This window comes from Macrosteles quadrilineatus, unplaced genomic scaffold (assembly GCF_028750875.1).
Source record: "Macrosteles quadrilineatus isolate MER2022 unplaced genomic scaffold, UCM_ALF_1.0 Scaffold_2__2_contigs__length_208266976, whole genome shotgun sequence".
In the NCBI taxonomy this organism is placed as follows: Eukaryota; Metazoa; Arthropoda; class Insecta; order Hemiptera; family Cicadellidae; genus Macrosteles; species Macrosteles quadrilineatus.
Genome location: NW_026542595.1, coordinates 18,296,862 through 18,321,025, shown reverse-complemented (window position 1 = coordinate 18,321,025; position 24,164 = coordinate 18,296,862). Strand labels below are relative to the sequence as shown.

General features: G+C 35.7%; 1 protein-coding gene across 1 annotated transcript in view; it reads right to left on the bottom strand.

Annotated features, from left to right (window-relative positions):
• The window catches only part of LOC128987429 (probable ATP-dependent RNA helicase spindle-E), a 274,025-nt gene that overhangs the window by 168,909 nt on the left and 80,952 nt on the right, over positions 1 to 24,164 (bottom strand). The window contains exon 9 of the mRNA XM_054408268.1: positions 21,547 to 21,713. Within this exon, the coding sequence (XP_054264243.1) occupies positions 21,547 to 21,713 (167 nt within the window). The remainder of the gene's footprint in view (positions 1 to 21,546; positions 21,714 to 24,164) is intronic.

Genomic DNA, 24,164 nt, shown 5'->3' with positions numbered 1-24,164 from the left:
AATTGATTTAACATAGGATCCCTCTCAGTGTCTTTCCTCAATAACATATACATAGGGGTAAGTATGGTTGAGATTCTAGGTATGAAACGAGCGTAGTAGTTAACTAAGCCTAAAGATGCTTTTAATTGGGTTACATCTTTTGGTTCTGGGCCGTTTACAATTGCTTTGACCTTGTCTTGTGAAGTTTCCAACCCTCGTTTGCTAATGACAAACCCTAGATACTTTAAACTTTCACAGAAAAATTTACATTTACTTTTACTGACTGTGAAACCATTGTCTTGTAGTCGTTTACGAACTAACTTTAATTTACTAATATGTTCAGAGTCATTTTGTCCTGTTACAAGAATGTCATCTAAAAATACCTCTAAACCTGGTATTCCTTGTAAGGTATGCTCCATTATGCGCTGAAAAATTCCAGGAGCAGATGATATGCCATAACATAATCTATTGTACTCAAACAAACCCTTATGGGTACTAATTGTACATAACTTTTTACTTTCATCATCTAGTCTTAAGGTCCATTTCCTATCCTGCGACTGTTATGACTCTAGCCGCGGGGCTCTAGCCGCGCGTCTAGAGCCGTACGGCTCTCAATTCCTATGCCGCGACTCCTACGACTCCCACGACTAGTGACTTGTGAAATTGCACTACTGACCGTCATGGAATAAGCACAGTTGGCAGCGAATATATTACTTGGAGAAAGGGAGGAAAAGGAATTATTAATGTGCATGGTAAAAAACAATGAACAACCTAATCCATTGTTCATGGTACGGTGAAAATAGCGGTTTCAGAGTATTCTTATTCAGAGACATCTTCTTCAAGTATTGGGAGTGAACGTATGGGTGGTGACGAACCAGTTCCATTAACTTTGAATCATCTATGAAGGTACACACCTCAAACTTCGTATGTATAAACTATAAATTCGTTACAGCCGTGCGACTGAAGCGACTGAACTGCTCACGGAGCAGTCCAGTCGCGACGGCTCTAGCCGCGCGGCTCGAGTCGCTTCAGTCGCGCAGCTGTAGACGCTCGATAGGAAACGGTTGCATTTACTTTGCATTAAAGCAGTCATTTATTTCAGCCGCACGGCTAGAGTCGTAACAGTCGCAGGATAGGAAATGGACCTTTAGTTGTTGATACGTTTGTGACAAATCTATTTTGGAAAACCTGTCTCCATTTTGCAAACTGGAGAACAATTCTTCAATCTTAGGTAAAGGGAGTCTGTCTATCACTAAGAAAAGATTTAGAGTTACTTTATAGTCTCCACACAATCTTAACTGACCATTTGTTTTCAAAACTAGTACTATAGGGGTAGCCCATTGGCTTGAATTTACTGGTGAAATAATACTCTCAGCTTCTAAACGTGCTAGTTCTGCTTCTACTTTATTTTTAAGTGTGAAAGGTAAGGTCCTTGGCTTATGATATTTAGGGGTTGCATTAGGTTTTAGTTTAAGTTTGACTGGTTCTCCTTTAAAACAACCTAGCTTTTCTGTGAAAACATCAGGCTGTTTAACTAGCTGCTTGCCCTGCCGATGTACTGTGACGTTTGTTTGTTTGTTTACATTGGTAACTGCGGTGTCGGCCACCTCAGTCGGCGCGCTAGTGTCGACCATTCTGCTAGCAGAACAGCTGACAGGTGTACCAACTGAGCTGTCATCCACAGCTGATTGAACATTGTTTACTTTACTACTATTTACTAACAACTAGCTGCAGTGCTTTCATCCAATCCCTACCTAACAATGGGTTTGCACCTTTAGGGACAACATACAGCTCTAATTTTTTACAAATGCCTTCATGTTTTACATTTACACATAGTTTACCGATAGGTACGAACTTTTCGTGAGTGTACGAACTAAGAACTAAGCTTGTTTGTAGTAACTTTACATGACTTAATTTTCCTTTGTAATCTTTTTCAGATATAACTGACACACAAGCTCCCGTATCAATTTCAAATAGGATCTTTTTGCTCTCTACCTCTAATTGCACCCTAATTGGTTCTACTTTTTTCCTAACTTCTACTCCCTGTCCCTGAAATAAGTTAGATATGTCATATACCGTGTCTTCGTCTACACTTTGTTCAGGGACATTTTATGTTACATAATGTTGCCTAGCATTAGCATTACTGTACTTTGAATTAAAATACGACTTATTTCCTCCCCTAGACTGTCCATTAGTCTTAGATACATCATTATACTGTTTACTAAAATGGGACTTATTTACACTCCTACTCTTAGATCTACAAGCTTTTTCAAGATGTCCTTTCTTCTTACAGAAATTTCAATTGTACTCACGATACCAATATTGCAGAGTATTGTGATTGTTCTTTCCACAGCAGTTGCACTCCCGGGGCTGTGACATCGCCGAACCTCTGTTGGCTGCGAATTTTCCCCTGCTTCCGCTCGGTGCTGTCCTTGTCGTCTGGCTGAGGCGCTGAAGTCGTCCTCCTGGATTAAGCATCATCTGGGCTGCTCTTTTCTCGGCGAACTCCATTGACGTTGCCAGCTGTACTGCCTTGTCGTATGTCAGGTTCTCCTCCCCCAGCAGTCGTCTCTGGATGTGGTGGTCTTGAGGCCTGATACCAGTCTGTCTCGTAGATGAAGCTTGTCTCCAAACTCACAATGTTGCAATAGCAGCTTAAGTTGTACGATATATTCACTCACTGTTTCGTGTTCTAACTGATGTCTGCGGCTAAATTTAAAACGTTCTGTAATAAACGACGGTTTCGGTGTAAATATTTACCGACTGTGTCTACAATTTCCTCGTACGTCTTGGACGAAGGTTTATCCGGTGTGATTATGTCCTTTAAGAATTTATACGTCCTGACTCCCATTACCGTTAATAGTGTGCTCGCTTTCCTTGTGGCATTAATCCCGTTGCAGTCTACAAAAAGTTCAAATCGCTCTGTATACGATTGCCAAGTTTCTTCGGCGCTGTCAAAAGGACCGATATTACCAATTGTTGCCATGTTTGTTGAAAAATATGTTTGCGATAACTGTCCGAATTGCTCGAAATAACTTTCATTCAACGGCATAATTGCCATTTTTACACTTATTTAACTGTCCGTAGTCTAATATTACGTCCATAAAACAAAGAATAAAGTAATGTTAGGTGTACCTTACTACACTTACAAAAACGTTTCCGCCAAGAATATGAGTCTGAGTCAATATTCGCGGTTGTTTGACGTTCGTCGACCGTTTCTTCACGTTCACTTTTCACCTTGTTCACTTGCACTGTCACTGAGGTTGCGAATTAAGTTTTAAAACGCGATAATATTCCGTTTTTCTCGTCGCCAGTTGTACGGTACGTCGCCGTACTGTACGTCGGGAGTTAGGGATGGGTGTTGTAAGTAAATAAGAACACTGGTTACATTTTAAAAGGCTCAGAGGGCCGCAAAGGGTATGTGGTGTTGACTGGTCTAAGACATGGTGTGGACTGACATGAGGAGAGGGGATTTAGGCTGTGTTCGGAAAAGTGGTGTGATGGTGGCGTGATGTGGCGTGATATGACGTCATGGGAAATAGCCATGAGCTGCTTTATTAGAAACATCACCTGATTTTACATATTACCAACCTAAACGGAGATTGTGGTAACATGATGGTTACAACGCGATTTGTTATTTCCCAGTGTTTATAAAAATAAAGGATGCATTACACGACGTCCAAGTGCCACGACGTCCAATAATATTATTCAGTGTCACGACGTCCAATATAAAATATTTGACTGTTGCACGACGTCCAAGTGCCACGAGGTCCAAAAGTACAGTCACTGCAAAAAATATAGTCTTTCTACAAGCTAATCAACAATCTTACTAATATTATAAACTAGCTGTGTGGTGGATCTTGTAGTCAGTTGAAACCTTCTAATATTCAGAACAGGAGTTGGTTTGCATATTTAGTGTGCATTTTCCAGATATGCTGGCAAAACTTACTCCATATGAATACATTACATATAAACCTTCGCAAATACAATATCTCGCAGTTTTCAAGCCAAAACGAATGATTCGCAATTAAATGTCTCCTGATCGTGTTAGTCCACATTTTATATCCAATGATAAAAAGAACTGCTTTATAGATCTATGAGGCATGACCCTAAGGTAGGCCCGTAATTGAAAGTTTTTTTTCACACTGGTTAAAAGTAGTTAAAATACTACCTCAACCTCACTACTACACACTTCACTCGGGTTGAAATTTTCATTAACAAAGGTGCTCTTGTCTTAACCACGAACACTGAGAAATAAGGACATTATTGCGTTACCAACAGACATACGTACACACAAATACAGAATTGAACTAGGGGATTTGCTACGCTTTAACCAAAGTAAATTACAAACAAAATAATTATTTGAAAGTTTTGATAGTGTCATCAAATTTTATGATAATAGTATTTAGGCCTAATCAAACTGTAAAATTGGTATAAATCCCTTGGCAAATATATAAATGAGTAAATAAATACACAGTCCAAAAAAACATTGATACGTTAACAACGTAGGCCTAAAGCTTTAAAAATTGATGATGGTTTATTGGTTTTCAAAAAAATCTTTCACTAATGTTTTATAATTTTCATAGAATAAACTAACATTTTGGAGTCCAGACATAAAACGCAAAAATTATACAGTAAGACATAAATCCTATACTCTAATATGAGCAAGGTTTGACATACCGCCCGCCAAAAGAAACATTTTCTTTTCAATAAAGAACATTTACAAAACTATGTGATTAAGTAGCAATTGAATTTGCTTGAGCTCGAGGAAACTGATGACTTGCTCTGCTTCTGTAGAAATATTCACTTTATTTTTTATTCCAAGTATGATGTTTAGATGTATTGTGTAGCTTAGGTCTTTGAGAAAAATGTGTGCCAGTGTCTATGCGAGGTTTAGCATTATAAATCCGGCGATAGTGGCTGGACATATTCTGATACAAATAGTTTGAGGTACACCGTTTTTTGGATAGATTTCATAGTTGTTCATTCTTTTCATAGCTTTGATCAACGACTTCATGTTCCCATACGACTCTCCAATCTTGGGATCTTCGTTTTTAAATGGGAGCGGAACTATGTATCTTCCTTCCTGATCCCGTTTTCCAGCATTACAATAGATCATTTCACATTTTTCTTCTTCAGGTTTAACTGATGCATGGACTGGGATTTCTTCTAATTCCCAAATTTGTCTAAGTTGATCATCTAGAGAATGTTCAATGGTTGCAACATTGGAAACAATAGATGAAACCTGGTCATATGGCTGTGTTTTGCCATTAAGATCAATTGGACCCATCAAAATATATCCGAAACTACTTTGGTAAGGAACGGGGTAACCTTTGGGAGCAGGCATCCGCCCGCCAGTAAGTAAAACCAGTAAACCAGTAACCAGTAAAACAGTAGATTCTGCAATACCAGATACATGTTCATTGAATTTCTTTCGAGGAAGGCACAGGCGCTGACAACAATCTTCAGTTATAAAGGAAGTCTGAGATCCAGAATCAATCAAAGTTCTAACTGGTTGGAATTGACCTGATCTATCCTTTAAATGAATTAAAGCAGTTCCTAACAAAACTAAAGAAGACCTAACACTGCTGCATGCATGCAAGGGACTTGACTTAAGTTTTTCAGCTGGTTGAATGGAATTTTCATTAGGACCTACTTTATTATTCTGCCCAACCCTAACCTGAGCCTTGTTGGTTAGGCCAATGTCATCATTATGTAGTAAACTGTTGTGTCTTTCTCCACATTTAAAACAGCTAGTTTTTGAAGTACACTCATTTAGTTTATGCGAGGTCCGTAAACAATTAAAACAAGCATTTTGTGTTTTAATCCAATCTCTACGCTGAGCAGGAGTTTGTCGTCCAAAACGTTCACATTTATAAATTGTGTGAGCTTCCTTGCAAAATAAGCACTTTACTGCATTGAGATTAGATACACAGGCTCTTTGGTGAAAATAAGGCTTATTATTTAGTGTATTGCTTATACGGTTTATTTGTAGAAACTTCTGTCACAGAAGTTTGAACAGTTTCAAGAGCTTTACACTGTTCATCTAGAAAACTCAAAAATTGGTCAAAAGTAGGCAATTCAATATCAGAATGTTTAAGTTCAAAATCAGTGCGCATCTTATGATTGATTTTGCAAACAACACTGTGAAGCACGGGCGTCGCCGCCATAGGGGACATGGGGGACGCGTCCCCCCCAATATTTGAAAAGCCAGTTTTGTCCCCCCTGTTGCAAATTTTAAAAGGAATTAAAAAAAATCATACAGAATGCGTGTTCACCTGATCGATCCCTGCCAGCAAGCAAGGTGCTCGCTCCGCTGTATGATGCGGAAGCGTACGACGTGGTGCGGTGGTGGGGGGCTGTACCGATTCACGATCCTCGAGTTGCACTGGATACCTATACGCTTGTCTAGACGTTGCTTCTTCTTCTCGCGTTTCAGTCTGCAGTTGTTGATACTACAGTATTTGGATGTACGTTAAGCTAACCTTTTTCTCCTCGTGTGTTTTATGTGTAGTATCGGTTATATAGTTATTTTAATTTAAACTTTTTGGAAGTAGGTACGTTGAACTGGTTCTTGACAAATGAAAAATGAAACGAGCCGAAGGACAACGAAATTTGTTATCATTTTTTAAAAAACAAAAAAAGGACAATGGTAAGTAAATACAGTATTATATATTTTTTTAAAGATAACAAGAACTTTTCCGTAGATAGTTATTGATTTCATGTTACGGAATTAAAAAAAAATTATAGGCCTACCGAAAGTAGGCCTAAATCAGAAGAAAATATTTTAAAAGTGATCTTGGTGTCATTTGTTATTCTAACAGGTAGTTCGGAAGTCTTATTAAAAATGTAACTTTGTTATAGATCAAGAAACTGACGAAGAACATATTACACCTGAACAGAAGAAAATATTGTCGCCATCAAATTCTGGAGCTGTATCATCGTTTGTTTGCTCTCCATCAGTTGAAGCACAGCAAGATGGAGGAAACAACCAAGACGTAGTGGCATCAGTTGACTGCTCTATTCGTCACACTTCTCCTCATCAGCCTCAAATTCTACCAGGGGATTTTCCGGTGCAAAAACTTTCAGGTAGAGTGCTGAAATTCCAGACCAGTTGGTATGAGAGATTTCCTTGGCTACATGTGGCTGGAGCTGAAGGGGTAAGCTGTTTTTACTGTACAAGATATGCTCAGTTGTGCCCAGCAAAAACGCTGGCTACCAAAGCAGATAAGGCTTTTAGTGAAAAAGGGTTCAGTAACTGGAAAAAAGCTATTGAAAAGTTTGGAAACCACCAAACGAGTGATGCTCATTGCCAAGCTGTTTTAAGCTACTCTCAGTTACAAGCACCTATTGAGTCACAACTCTCACATGTTAAACTCGAACAACAAAAACTTGCTTCAGAATCTCTTATGACTATAATAAGTAGTGTAAAGTATCTCGTTAGACAAGGTATGGCAGTAAGAGGACACAAAAATGATGAAGGAAATCTAATGGAACTATTGAAGGTTCGCTGTGAGGACAAGCCGTCTTTGAAACGGTGGCTAGAAAAAGATATTAGCTATACTCACCCTACTATACAAAACGAAATCATACAGATATTGGGAAATGAAATCATATCCAGTATAGTTCAGAGCATTAAATTAAGCAACCCTTTGATGTACTCTGTCATTTGTGATGGGACGCGAGATATTGCTGGCAATGAACAGGTCAGTGTTTGTGTCAGGTGGGCTGATGCTGATCTCGAACCTCATGAAAGTTTTTTAGGCTTTTATGAATCGGCAAATACCTGTGGAAAAGATATAGCAGCTCTTATTTTTGACGTGTTGCTTAGATTGGAGCTCCCTTTGTCCAATCTTCGTGGTCAAACTTACGATGGAGCTGGTAACATGAGTGGTATCCATAAAGGAACTCAGTCGGTAGTAATAGAGAAACAACCACTTGCTGACTACATTCACTGTGGTGCTCACTGTGTCAATCTAGTAATGAAAGCAAGCTGTGAGACTTCAAGAACCGTCAAAAACGCAATGGATTGGGCTCATCAGTTAGGAGTATTGTTTTCGAACACAAAAGCTTAAGATGAATACAAACATATAGTTGAAGATGCAGCTCAAGGTCCAGTCAGTAATATTGCAAAAATAAAACCTCTGTGTCCCACAAGATGGATATACCGGAAAGGGCAAATCAATGAAATTTTGCAAAAGTATCCATTAATTTTGAAAACTTTGAATGAACTCACAGAACGTAAGTACGAAGGAGCCAGTGGTTTGTTGAGTGTGTTTGAAGATGGGACCACGTACTTAGGCCTGATTATGGGTAGAAAAGTTGTTGAACTTTTGGAACTACTAAACAAAAGTTTTCAAGGCGAGAAGAAAACAGTGGTTGGATTATATGAATCTGTTAAACTCATTGTTGATGGTCTGCAAAACCTCAGAACCAACCAGCAATTTTCTTCTGTCTACGAAGAGTGTGTCAAGTCCATAGCTGAGCTAGGCCTAGAAGAATTAAGGCTCCCAAGACGAAAGAAAGTGCCTAAAAAGATATCTGAGGGAAATGCTAATGACTACGGCTACGAGTTTACTTCAACAGAAGAACATTTCAGACGGGAGTACTTTGAAGTCATTGACACGGCTGTACATGGTCTCAAAACTCGCATACTTGAACAGGCTGGTATGAAAAAACAGATTCAGCTCGAGAAAGTCCTGCTAAGAAGAGACAGTTATGATGTCAGTGTGCTAGCGCCATATCCGGAAATCAACGTTCAAACGTTGAAGTCAGAACTTGAGCTTTTCCACCTAAGAAACAAGGTGCTGAATTTAAAAGACGCCAAGGACGTTCTGACCTCTATGACAAAAGAGGTGAGGGAGCTATTCTCCAATGTTGAAGTTCTGGTGAGGTTAATGCTTGTGTGTCCAGCTTCAAGTTGTGAAGCAGAGCGAAGCTTTAGTGCTCTGCGGAAACTGAAGACGTACCTCAGATCCACCATGACTCAAAAAAGATTGAATCATGTTGCTCTTGGTTACGTCCACAAAGACGTATTAGACAAGGTGGACGAAAAACGGGTTGCAAAACTGTTCATTTCAAAATGCGAAACTAGGAGAAACGTTTTTGGTTCCATCAAGGATAGTAAATAAAGAAATAAAGAAAAGTTAATGTTTATAATGTAATATGAGAGACTGCATTTAATATCAGTAATGAGTGTGTTAAATAAAGCATATTAAACATGATAATAAGATTTTACCTAATACCTGTGTAAACTTTTTATTTAGTATCAGTTTTAATTCTATGTTTAAATATGTTTTGAGGCCAAAAACAATAGTTTTAAATAAAAAACCTGCTTGTAAAAATGAAGGATTGTGGGTTTAAATATTTGTGTTCAAACGTAATTTTATGGTCACAATTTTTCAAAAGATTTCCTTTACTTAATGTACGTCAAACTGACAAAGGTTTCACATATCATTAAGGTCCTCTTAAACCGTTATAACTATTAGAATAAATAAGTGTGCCTACGGTATTATAATCATAAAAATAACAATCCAACGTTGTATAGTAATTGAATGGCATAAAGGCGAGCAATTTCGTCCTCTTTGTGTTTCCTCTATGTTTTCTTCCTCTCTGGTCTCTGCACTCGTTTGCAGCTGTGCTGTATGTTGCTTTGTTTCGATTTAACCTAAGTTTTACAAGGTTTTACCTAACCTCTCTCAGTGTTTTGTTTTTGTCACGTAACAACTTTACACATGTTTTTATATGACAAAATAGTTACAAATATTAATTATATAGACATATTTTTGAGAGGAAATACTATGTATTTTCTTTAAATCCATGATTAAAAACAGTGTTTTCAGGGGCAGTATTTTCAAAAATTTATTCCATACCCCCCAAACCCCCCGGAAGGACACGCCTTTGTCCCCCTCAATGTTCTGATGCTGACGACGCCAATGCTGTGAAGCAAGAGAAAGCTCCATTGCTCAACAGGTAGGCCTAGTGTTTTTAAGGCACTTGTATTTTCAGATAAGGTATCAATGAAGTTTCTCAAAGCCTTTGGAGATTTTGAAGTTACTGGAGATATGTTTTGTATTTCATTCAAGTAACATGTAGCAAGTTTACGCTTATTTTGAAATCTAGATACAAAACTTTGCCAAGTAATGGTATAATTGACATCAGTAATGGGGAGATTCTTTGCTAACCTCAATGCATCATTTGTACATGAGCCAATAAGGTACATGAACCGTTCAATGTTTGACAATGATTTATTTTCATGCACTAGTTGTCTAAATCTATCTATACTATTATAAAGAAGAGGTGGTGTCTGTGTGTGTGTGTGTGTGTTTGTATGAGCTAATCTCAAAAACTACTGAACCTATTGGGCTCAAATTGCACACACATGAAGCTACAGTTCCGAGGATACATATAGAACTATTCCCGCTTCAATATTGTCCTAGGGCTATGCCCCGTGGGCTTTCAAAAATCGGAGGTGAGAGATCTCAAAGTAAATTTTGATTGATGGTATCCATGACAACAAAGAACAAACCTACAAAGTTTAAAAATGTAAACAAGCAGTACTAACTGTCAAATTAATTTTGATTTCACAATTCCATACAGCTGGTTCAAACATTCATTTAAATACTGCATGAATATTAGAACAGAGAGGGTAAGGATCATATTTAAAATAATGATGTCACTATCCTGAATGTAAACATTATTTAACATTACTTAAATGGAGCTGTCAAACCATACGCTAATGTCACTTTATACTTACATGCCAACCCCGTACGAAGGACGGGTACTCTGCTAGTAAATCATAAAAGGTAGGCCATTCTTTGAAGTTGCCAGAAAATGTAGGCAGACTAATTTTAGGTAACTTTGCTTGGCTTTGTACGGGCAAATGGTTAGTTTCAAATCTAGAACTAGGTGGTTGTACTTGTTCAATTTCGGGAGGGACAATCTTTGACATAATAGTTAAAATGTAGTAATATTTGTCACTAACACTATCAGAAAGCTCTTCTACTTTACTATAATCTGATTCATTTAATTGACTTTTCAAAGCAATTATTTCTGATTGGAGTGTGTTAAATTCCTCAAATAACTCATGAATGGATGCACTACGAATTTTAAAGGATTCACAATCTTCAGACTCGGTGGTTATTCCTAAGCTTAAGCCTAGATTATAAACTTTGTCTATTTTCTTTAAAGCACAATTTCTACGAAACTGGACGGCATCAAGTTGGCTTTTAAGTTTCTTAACTACTTCATCCGTCATGTTACTAGAAGTGGGTTAGAAGAAACTAGCTCGAATTGTTGTAGTCTAAATATGGGACCAATTGTGGCTGTACATACAAAGTAAAGTAATTGAAAATGGTCAAAAGAACAGAAAATGAATAAGAGATGTAAATTCAGGTCCAATATCCCAAAGCTTAGACTGTGATTGTGTAACTTGTTGATTCCAGGATGGGAAAACAGTACAATGTGAATCTGTTGATTCCTTGGTGGAAAACAGTTATCTTCAAACAGTAGAAATTGATAAAAATGGACTTACAATAGATGCTGTGCACAATTAATCCGGCTCGAAGGACCATAATGTTTTTGATAAACTGGTTTTAAATACACTTTTGTTAGACATAAATGTAACACTAACTTCATATTTTAATTCTTTATTTTACAACATTATTCTTGTATCATTGTTTTTGTTGTTCTTTTAACATATGTTTCTATTTCTTCTTTTTACAGTATAATATGAAAGTGCATAGGGTTGATTATATCAATTGGGATTATATCAATAGGGCCTTAACAGTTTGCTTGTATGTAGGCTATGTATTTGGCACAATTGAATGAAACCTTGCAGTCATGTTTCGGGAGGGGGGAAGGTAACCTGGTTAAAAAAAGGTTTATGTATATTAGGAAGTTACAGCTTGTCAAAGATATGACAATTTATCATTCAGTTTACTAATATTATTTCAATAAAATTGTATTTTTCATGCATTATGGAGTGATAAATTATTATATATTTTAGATGCTGTAATTGATGACTTAATTTACCTTTATGCAACTAGGATTGCGGTTGCGCGCAAGTAGGCTTGCGTTATAAATTAATTTCTTCCTTCGTGGACCAAAACTCTAAAATTAGGTAATGTATAACTCGAGGTATGGTTACACTTAAGAATTTGAAGACTTCCACCGTGGAACGTGCTTGGTGATGTAAATGAATGTGAACTACGCAAAATCATCCCTATTGTTGTAGATAAAGAACTGCGAGGTTTCTTTTTTAACTGTATATAAAGTATTTTGTATTCCATACTTTTGTCTAACCCTGCATTTCTTGATGTCAAAGCCTTTTAAAAACAGCTTTTGTAAAAACATCAACGTATCCGTTTTATAAAGTAATACTTTAGCTGTTACCTACGGCTTCACACGCTTTGAGAATAAAAAATAGTAAATTTCATTACAAGTACCGTACCAACATTTGCATTTTTCAGTGCCCACTTAAATTTTTACGTAGCCGGAAAATCAGTTTCGGTACAAGGCACAAGGTATTACTTACTGTCACCAGAGGTTTCTGGAATATTAGTAAGAACCTTAAGCCATACCGTCTGAATACATACATTGGTTCATCGACTATACCCTTGTTCTCCAAAGCATGGAGCAGTTTGGCCTTTTCTGTATTTGTTGGACATCCATCGGCAGTGGCGAATGCCCATGGTACTGGATTTAATGGGTATGCCATCAGCTTCTCAAGGCTAATATCATGGGACAGCAGTAAAACTCCAGCAAAAATATTTCTTTCAGCTCTTATCTTAACTAATCTGTTTTAGGCAGCTTTCCCTAGATTATATACATTGAGTAAATTGTCTTCCACTGATTCGGTACAGGTCATCAAGATGATAAACAGACCATCTAGGAATTCTGATTGCGGTTTTCAACTTCAAGCGGATTAATGTATTGTTCAAAAGCGTCAAATACAGTACTTGCAAAATACTTTGCTCACATCCTTTCATTTCATGTGCTTGCATGTCACAGTGAGAACAATCTGATGACTTCACCATACTTGCATTTTCAAATGTAAGCTTTGGATAGCTGTGGATCCGTCCTACGCACAGGAATCAACTAATCAAATTAAATCAAATTAAATAATCTATACTAGAGGACCCATGCTGATCCGCAGCGTTAAAATAAATATCATATCAGAGAAATAATCAAATTTATGATTTTTGATTGTGTAATACTGTATCTTAAACTTAACTGATTCAAACGATTAATAGCTCAAAATAATTAAAGCCTATAAACTACTGATTATTTTGAGCCTAAAACATATCAAAACATAAGAATACTGGAGCTATTTTGATTTCCAATCATAGAAAAACATTATAAAAATATTTTTTTATGTTGGATGTTCACCTTGCGTTTGCTTGAAACTTGTCCGATATGAATAACTAATAGCTTAAATGCAAGCCGGTATTTCACTGTAGGTTCTTGTTCTTACAAAAAAACATATAGGATTATATAATTATAAATGGTGAAATACAACTTAAATTTAAGTAAGAATCAGAAAATATATAAAATCTATGTTTTTTGGTCGAGTAATACAGTAGATAAATATACGCCGATGCTTGATGTGAAATTTATGCGTGCATACTATCAATTTGAGACCTCAATCATGAAAATTGGTCGGGTAGAAGAGCCAAACAAACTCGGAAAAGAAAAATCTTTTCTTTTTAGCGAATTTCCCATATAGGGAATAAGCTATTACCGTAGGTCTCATGGTAAGACCTAGACCCGGGACCGATTTACTTTTTTGTTTTGAGGTCCCCAGAGGCCAAAAACACCATCCGTTCAAATTCATATATATATATATATATATTTATATATATATATATTTATATATATATATATTTATATATATATTTATATATATATATATTTATATATATATTTATATATATATGTGTCCGTTAGCGCGATAACTCGAGCAAAATTGATCCAATTTTGATGAAATTTGGTACAAACATGTAAACCTACATTTATTCGAACAAGTTCGCGAACCAGCATAATCGGACCATGGGATCAGGGGTTTATGGGGGGTTTTATGGGGTAAAAATGGGTTTTTCTCATTTTTGACCCTAAAAACTTTAAATTTCTAAATTTCTCTCTAGACCATTTTGAAGAGCTTAAAAAAACAAATAATTTAGTATATTGAAGTGTTTTTGAATGTTCATTGACTACGGAGAAAATTTAAAAAATTTTAAATTTAAAATTCCCATGTTATTCTTATGGAGAATAAATAAACTGTTCTAGTTTGCTTGTTTATAGATATATTTTAATCAAATTTGGCAATTTGGTTTATTTCATACTAAGCTATCAATATTTCAATTGAAAAAACACACCTCAACATCTTCCCCGTAGCAGCAAACCTAACTACTCACTAAAATTAATGTTATTTAAATAGGAAATAAATCTGAAAATTTATAGGGAATATTGTAGTAGAAATCAAGCCGGGTAGATGGAAATTCGCTTAGTATGCAGGTTTGCTGCGACGGGGGTATTTTTATATAGCCTATATTTATTCTAACCATCATGATATGTTCCTGTTTTTCCTGAACATGTTGTAATTCACAAGTGCCAAACACCTAAAACCTTAAAGTACATGCCAATACGAGCACAAAAATGTATATTTCAAAAATTCCCACCAGGGGTGGGAGGGGGGTATAGACCAGCCTCCGCTCTAAGCAAGGCTTGGTCCTAACATTACTTTACAAATATTAGAAATGAGAAACAGATGGTGTGGTGTAGTTAACTGAACTGTCATTAATAACAAACGACTCTTAAATGCCTCAAGGGTCACAGCACTGACGCTAGTTTTGTTTTATGGCCTTGTCCTATTTCCAAAAAGGATTATCTTATAAAAGGTGCTTGAAAAATATTCGAAACCCTCCCAGCGTGGAGTTTCCCGGCTTTCTCAAATTCTCTGTAGGTCCGCTCGTTTGGCAATGTCAACGTTAGTTTTGAAGACAAAATTGACAGTTGGAAATGCCGCATAACTTTCAGACTCAAATATAGAAATCCCCGTAATTTGAATAGCGGGTGGATGCCAGCAGTCCCTGGTGGTCGCCCGTAACAAAGACACCAAGGAATTGTTTGTCAACAAGGGATTAGGATTGCCCGTCTACCTGTTATAGGGGAGGACGCCCCGACTTTGAAGTCAGGTTATTGAAACGCGAGGGAAATAATAGCTACGGTAAACCAGGCCAGATTTAAATTAAATGTGCCGCACACATTATGTCAGTAGTGACTTGAAACACGAGACTTGTGTATTGAGTGTACTGTCAATAAAGGGGTTTCAATGATTTAATTAACCTTAATATTGAAATCTATTTTTTGTAAGTAACACTGAGTTAATATGAGTAAATACTAATGGTACATGTTATAATGACTTTTTTAACATTAAATTTGAACATGAGGTTAGGTTTCCCCAATACAGTATATGCAGACTCGCGATAATCTGAGCCCCAATTGATCAAGCCTCCCTAGATAACCGAGCTCATCGGAAAAGTATAATCAAAATTAAGCTATTAAAACCACGAAAACTAATGTGAAAAGTAAAGTTTCTTTCTTTTAGTGCAATAGTAAGTAGCAGCCAGGTAGCAGCATTATTCTTACTAACAGTTGTTCACTCAAGCTGTTGATTACCACAAATAGTACGTTCGTGTCTTACGCAAAAATCTTAAGTGGCAATTGTTACATATTTTACTGTGGGCCCTGATTTTTATACAGGGTGATTGATATAAGTGTGCCAGCTGTTTTATTCAAAAACTATAAGATATATCAAAAAATGTTAAATGGTAAGTGCCTTGGATTTTTTATTTTAAAAATTGTAGTCAAGCCGGAAAAAATATTTTAGCCGCCATTTTTCAATATGGCCACCAACTTTGATTTTTCTTATGGAACAAAAAGTATTTTATGATGTATTTCGGTAGAAAATGGAATTTTAAGACGATTTTACTCTTGTGTTTTTTTTTTTTTTCATAAACCTAACCGTTTCAAAGATAATAAAGGTTAAAGTTGTGAAATTTTGAATAGTTTTCAAATCAAACAGCTGGCATGCTTGCTTAGGCCTTTATCGAAACTCTTTCTCATGCCGAAATTTCAAAACTTTAACCTTTATTATCTTTTAAATGGTTAGGTTTATGAAAAAAAAGAGTAAAATTGTCTTAAAATCCCATGTTCTACTGGAATACATCATAAAATACAGGGTGTTCCGTAAGAAAAATAAAAGTTGGCGGCCATATTGGAAAAATGGCGGCTAAAATATTTTTTTCGACTTGACTACAATTTTTAAAATAAAAAATCCAAGGCAATTACCATTTAACTTATTTTGATATCTCTTATAGTTTTCGAATAAAACAGCTGGCACGCTTATATAAATCACCCTGTATTTTGTGTATATTCCATGAAGCACAAAATGAAAGAATCCTTATTCACTAATGCCACATCTGATTCAAAGTACAATGCTTAATCAGTTAAAACATCATTCTATAAACGTGCTATCTGGTAGCAAAAGCGTAATGACAAAATAAACTGCGTTGCCGGTGTTAAAAAAATTTCTAACCTCACTCTAAAAGGGCCATTACACATTCGGCGGGTTTCTTGCCGATGTTGGGCGGTTTTTGTCACTCAAGAAGTAGGCCTAGTTGTGATTTCTTCCACATGAAAAGGCATTTGTTTAAATTTAACGAACAGGAAATATTTCTATAGTTAATCAGAGCTAAGCTCCCTGGGTATTTAAGGTTGCAATATTAAGGAACGCGGCAGCGTTCCACCCCGCCAAGTCCCTCAGCGGTACACAGCTGCTGCAGTGTATATACAGGGTGATTGATATAAGTGTGCCAGCCGTTTTATTCGAGAACTATAAGAGATATAAAAAAAAGTTCAATGGTATGTGCCTTGGATTTTTTATTTAAAAAATTGTAGTCAAGTCAAAAAAATTATTTTAGCCGCCATTTTTCCAATATGGCCGCCAACTTTGATTTTTCTTATGGAACGAAGAAAAATCCCTGTATTTTATTATGTAGCCTATTCCGATAGAAAATGTAATTTTAAGACGATTTTATTCTTGTAATTTTTTTCATAAACCTAACCGTTTCAAAGATAATAATGGTTAAAGTTTTGAAATTTTGGCATGAGAAAGAATTTTGATAAAGGCCTAAGCAAGCATGCCAGCTGTTTATTCAAAAAACTATTCAAAATTTTTCAACTTACACCATTATTATCTTTGAAATGGTTAGGTTTATGAAAAAAATTACAAGAATAAAATTGCCTTAAAATTACATTTTCTATCGGAATACATCATAAAATACAGAATGTTCCATAAGAAAAATCAAAGTTGGCGGCCATATTGGAATAATGGCAGATAAAACCACCCTGTATACATGACGTGACAAAGTGGCTTTTTTACTCGTCTATAGCTCTGAAGAAACAAAAGCTATTAAAATAATTATTCATCTACTGGATAGGGGCACTCATTCTCAACAAAATAAAAAAAGAATTTAAAAACGGTTGTGTTTGAGCCAAGAAAAACTAGTTTGAAAATTCACAAATTTTCCGTGTTTTCCTTCTCCTCCTTCTCCTTGAATGTTGACGGACCTACAGCCCAAACCACTGGCTGAATTTTAATGTTTTTTATGCTGTTTGAAAGCCTTTAACGTGTAGATGTGCCTTTTGAGGGTCTCAAGTCGGTGTGTTGACCCATAAACCCTTGGCAAGCCCTCAAAGTACGATTTTGGTCCATTTAAATAACATGGGATTAAAATCAAAACAAAAGAAGGACCAGCTGCGATTAAATCTCAATTAATTTAAATGTTAGAGAAATTCATAGGAACAGCTGAAAAATTATTTTAAAACTTTTATAAAGTATTTTTTTTAGGTATACCGAATGATTTGAACTACTTACTATATAAAATTACTTAGAGCAGTGATATTCCCCGATACTTTCCATTGAAAAATGCAGTGTACCGATGGTACACTGGTACAGCAGCTCGTCATGTTTAACAGTATAATACTACTACTTATCAAAACATATGAAACCTAGGAACTTGAAACTTAGTACTAGTACTAAGGTTTGTTTTATGTTTTGATACACTAAAACAAATAAAACAATCGGGAAAATCACTCTACGTATGTTAAACAAGCAATTAAAAAGTGATATGTAAATTTAGGATAAATGAGTTTTTCAATATTTGTTTTGCCTTATGCTATTTCTAACAAACCTAATCTGTTTGGTTACATTTTTACTTCTCTAATAAGGGCTCAATTTACACTAGTCTTTAGATATACGGGTTTAATTATCAGAACACTTATGTAACACCAACGCATTTTTTGTTGTTCAAGATGACCATTGATGAAATTTAAAACTGAGTTTAAGCCCAGGGGGTTTTATATTTACTGATTACCTCGAAATTATTATACTTAGTTGGACTAATTAATTAGAGAAGTTGATTTGTGAAATTATCCATGAACGTAACTTTAATGAAAAAACCAAGCAAAAGTCTGCCGCCTAGTTGCCAAACTTACATACATTACGTTTTTCTTGGCGGAAAAAGTAATGATTTATTATCTTTTTTGGATTGCTGACTTGGCGGGGAAAGTGTTACCACTTAGTGGTTTTTTGTTAGATTAACCATAAAAGAATGTTTAAATACGTTTTTCTAACCGGGATTATATAAAGAAAATCCGTACAATTGTTTGTACAATTAATTAATATGATTATAGCACAGGCAGTTGCTTATTGCTGCATTTACTTCCTTTTGCCGCACTCCAGTATTCTAGTAATCCAACCAAACAACACAAATTATTTAAAAACAACACAAAAGAGTTTACTGCTATTAGGATGTAATACGCGTACTCTTGAAAATAAGTTGACAGCACTTAAATATACTACGACTACCATCAACTAACTGATGCAGTCTTTCCCATTTCGTCCAACGCTTGGATTTAACCTAACCTATTGTATAGTGTTTAAATCACTAAGTATTTCTATGCTTTACAGTAACTGTAGGAAAAATATAATGTGTAAAACTAGCCACACAAAAACTATTTCCGTCAGCTATTTTTAATTTAAAAACTGGCAAAATGACATCTATCCAAAGGTAGGCTAATCTATATTATTAATAAGCTAAAGGAAAACTTGTAAACAACAAAGCTTTTTGTTTTAAGATTTAACCTTAAACCCCACATATTGTATACCAAAATGTTTGTGAACACACAAAGCACGAGTATAACTTGCAATACGAGTTTTTTACTTATACGCCAACCCCGTAAGAAAGACGGATACTCTACTATTAAAAGTGTTGATGAGTGTTTTTGTGACGTTTGAGTGCAATGGCGTCCTCTAAATGTTTTACTCTTGAGGTGAAGAATATATTTCACAATTTGTATGCACTATTTTTAGTGTTTACATAATATGGATAGCTATGTTGAGTTGAATTAGTATTATACCTAATTGTATTATAATAATCTGGATATTAAACAATAAACGCTTGAATCGGACTTATCCGTCTCAGCGCTATACGAGAGTATTTTATAGAGTATGCTCATGCTGTTTTACTTTTACTTTTACTTAAAGAAAGATTTAGGTAAACGGAGCGAAGCGAAGCTCTTTGGGATCAACTTCAATGCAATCTATATATAAAGCCAAAAGTACCCATGAACTTTTGAGAAAACTACAAGTCACATCCCCATCAACCATATACTTAAAATGTTTGTCTTGACGAGAAACCTTGCGCAAAACTATCCATTATTTCATAAATTGCCCTTTAAGGTCATAATTGCTTTCCAAAGGGAACTTTCCTTATACGTAATGTTAAAAATACCTCAGCTGTCCTTATTTGTATGTTATTCTTTCAATTTATTTCCTTATTAAAATCAGGTGTAATTATTTGTTTGTATTTCTGTATTCTGTTTTGTTTATTTCAGCTTAACTCAACCAATCAAAAATTGTATTAATACTTATGAATTAAAACGGGGTGAAGCCCGTGGGTAACAGCTAGTATTTATAACACTTAATCTCAATGTCTCTTGTTTCCGTGGTATGTACTCCCCAATAATAGGTGTCGGACCCGGAAAACAAGACGATTAGTGATAGTTGACAGACTCTCTGCCTCACTCTGACCAATCAATATTGCAAGCAGAAAACTGTGTTGTACACCTAGTATTTTTAGACCTCGTTCACGAAAGGGGTGGTGCCAATCTGTCGTGGTGCCAAGCTGACAGGGGGTGATGTTTCAGGGCTTCATTTCAACGAGGTTCCAATGTGACGCCGGGTGCTAAAACACTAGGTGCCAATCTGTCGTGGTGCCAATCTGACAGCGACCCTGCAGCACCTACCTAAACCTATGCAGTCTGGTCACGGGCAACCACCCTGAGCATGCACACTTTATGGACCAGGTGAGACATTATAATAGCTGCTATAATATGACATCGATTGGAGCAAAACAGGTTGTAGCTGAATTGTTGACTGAAGGCTGTTGGATCTTGAACACTAATTTATTATAAACATTTTTAAAAATTTTAACCAATCTGAAAGTGTCTTTAGCGAACACGGCTATTCCGCTAGTCTTATTGTATAACAATTAAATAAAAATAACATGCTCTTTATTTATTTATAGGTATAGCGAGAAGCACACATAAGTTATAACGTGTTATTAAATTAATTTTTAACAGATATCGGTATCGAGTGCGGAATCGAGAATCGAACCAAAGTTGTAGAATCGGAATCGGTATCAAAATCGACCAATTCAGGAATCGGCCCATCACTAGTATAAATAAAAATATTTATACAGATATATATATATGTGTTAATACGATTGAATGGTGTTTTTGTTTACATCAAAACAAAAAAGTAAATCGGTCCGAAGTCCAGGTCTCACCACGAGACCCTACTGCAGGGTGTAAACAGAAATTTTTCATTAATTTCCATGACTTTCCATGACTATCCATGACCATTTACCATTGATTTCCACTTTACTCGAAAATTATAATATAACATACACACACAAATAATACTGCATGGACAAGTTATTTCACAGAAAATACTGAAATATGTGTTAACAGATAACAATGGAGTACAATAGGTACAACAATGAACTAATACAAACTCGCCAAACTCATAAACTAATACAACTGTAATAAATTGAATCGTCAAACATTTGTAAAAAATGCTGATAAATGCTACAATAATTGGGGTTAGGGCCGACTAGAGCCTTGAATGGTCCTTTCAAATCCATCCATCATTGGGGATTTCCATGACTTTCCATGACCTTTTGCCTATTTCCATGACTTTCAATGACCAGAATGTTTTTCCATGACTTTCCATGACTATCCCTGACTTTCCAGAATGTGGACACCCTGTACTGCTTTAGCTTATTTCCTAAATAAGAAATTCTCTTAAATCTAGACTATAAATAAGCTAACTACTTTCAATACCTACTATTATTAGTTTTGTGTGCAGTTAACTAGGTAGTTGTAAACAAAAATATATTTGTTACTTTCATTTAAATGGAAAGATTGAAGCTACACACTCACTTGGTAAAAGTTTTTTGGTACCATCCGGTACACCCTGCCATCCTGTACACGACCCACCCTGCCTTCCCGTTGCTTGCAGTTGACATGAGAAGCCCATGACATCTGCAAGCTGGTCAGTCCAGTGGTTGGATCAGCTACCAGGTGCTTTGTTAAACAAAAGTCAATCACTGAAACAAGAAAAACCAATAGTTGAAAACATGTTAATTTTCAATTTGTTTAATACTTCGTAAATCAATAGTATATGGCTAACTACTGTGGAACCTCACTAATCCGGTGGGGGGGGGGGGGGGACCGGGAGCATGGTCGGAACAGCAAAAAGGTCTGACTATCAGAGGAACGCGTTTATTGACATAAAAATATTACTATCATGTATTTTAAACAGACCATGGATAACTACTGAAAACCACGGATAATACATGACATAAAACAGTCATTACTAACTCATAAACAACCCCTGTAATACTGTATAAATGGCCTTTAACACGTTCAGTGCGGCATACCTTCAAACAGGCGCTCGCCAATGGCGGCGAGACCCGGGTGAAGCCCCGCCGTGCAAATGAATCGGTGAACGCAATTAATTGGCATTCAAATATTTCAGTATGACGAATAAAATACCCCCGCCGCAGCAAACCTGCAGACTAAGCGAATTTCCATTTGCCTGATTGGATTTACACAAAAATGTCTACTTAAAAATATAACGTTTATTTCCTATTTAAATAGAATTAGTTTAACAAGTACTTAGGTTTGCTGTATCAGGGAGGGTAAAACTGTTTTTTTTTGTTAAATGTTAATAGTTAGTAAGAAATAAAAACATTTTCCAAATTTGATCAAACTATGTTCACAAACAAGCAAACTACAACAGTTTACTTGTTCTCCATAAAAATAACATGGGAATTTTAAATTTATATTTTTTGGAATTTTCTCCGTAACCATTAGGCGCATAATAACGCTTCAATAATCTAAATTATTTGTTTTTTAAGATCTACAAAATGGTTTGGTAAGAAATTGCTAAATTTTATGTTTTTTGGGTCAAAAATGGGAAAAACCTATTTTTACCCCATAAAACCCCCCAGTAAACCCCCGTTCCCATAGTCCAATCATGCTGGTTCGCGAACTCGTTCAAATAAATGTAGGTTTACAAGTTTATACCAAATTTGATCAAAATCGGATCATTTTTGCTCGAGTTATCGTGCTAACGGACACATATATATATACCAAATGTTCAACAAACAACCATTGTCATTCGGCAGAGATAGCAAGAGGACTAAAATACTTGACTTTCACTTTCCTACAACTACAACAGTCAACAATACGTTTCGATAACAATATGGTATGTAAAATGAAATAAAGCATTGAATGAATCTATCAAGTTATACTAGTTGATAGTCAACAAGGGAGTCTCGTGACTAGTAAGTCCATAGGCAGACGATTCTTGAAGATATTTTAAGTACATTGCAGTATTAGATTTAGTTTGAACTGCCATCAAAATATTTGATACCAAAATATAGGTCTAGTACCTAATACATAAAATAAAAATAAGCTATTATTGCATAATATATTTTTCACATTAATCGATATTGGTGTTTAGTTTAGAAGCCGATAAGTTACTGCAAGGAACATTGATGCATCGGAATTCGGAATGACGCAATCTCATTGGTTCTTGGCAGAAAGATCAGTTCCACTGTTCCACTTCAAACTCAGTGTTGCCAGATGGACGATAATTATTTTTGTACTTTTACAACAACTGTGGTAGTGGCGTAAACAAACTACAGTATAAGTATAATTTTCTAATGAGTTTACATAGACATGATTTAAATTAGTCAATCTATTAACTTTTGTTTACGAATTAAAAGCTACAGCAATTTTATGATAATTTTGCCGACATTCATCACAATGGTGTAATGATTAATATGGCAACGTCAGCCCTGCTAAACAGCTGTTTGATGGGGAAACAAAGCAGAAGCAGAATGAGCAGACTGACTAGAGAGAGAGAGTGAGAGAGAGAGAGAGAGAGATGGCGACGGCATAGCAACAACAACAAAACAAAACAATGGATTGGAGTGGAGTAATGTCAACGTCAGTTTTGAATGTTTTTAATTGAAGTGATTTGTAACTTAAAATAAAATTGATTTTGTTTAGTGGAAGTTTAATAGGAAGTAAAATAAACATATTATGTTTGTGATTTTGATTGTGCAATTTTCAATCTGGTGGCAGAAACATGACAACCGCTGTTTGTTAACCTAGAAAGAAAAAGTGATGAGTTTATAAAAGAAAGGCCAAATAGGCTATACCGGGCTACAGTGAAATGTGTTTTGATTTTAAATTCAGAGTTTAATGTGGGATTTTATTTCAAGATGATAGGCCTACTACGTTTTGTTTGACATTTTCAGTCTGTCAGAGGCGAATGACTATCATTCTTATAAATAATGTAATGAGTGAAGAGGATAGCCCTAGTAGGGACCAATAACCTTCAAACTTAAGGCAGATGAAGTGTTTATCCAATTGATTACCCAGTATTTTAAAATACCTTATTGCATATTGATATTTTTAACTTAAGATACATGTAGCCTAGTTATATTAGTTTACCCCTATCTGTTTAATAAATAAATATATTTTTA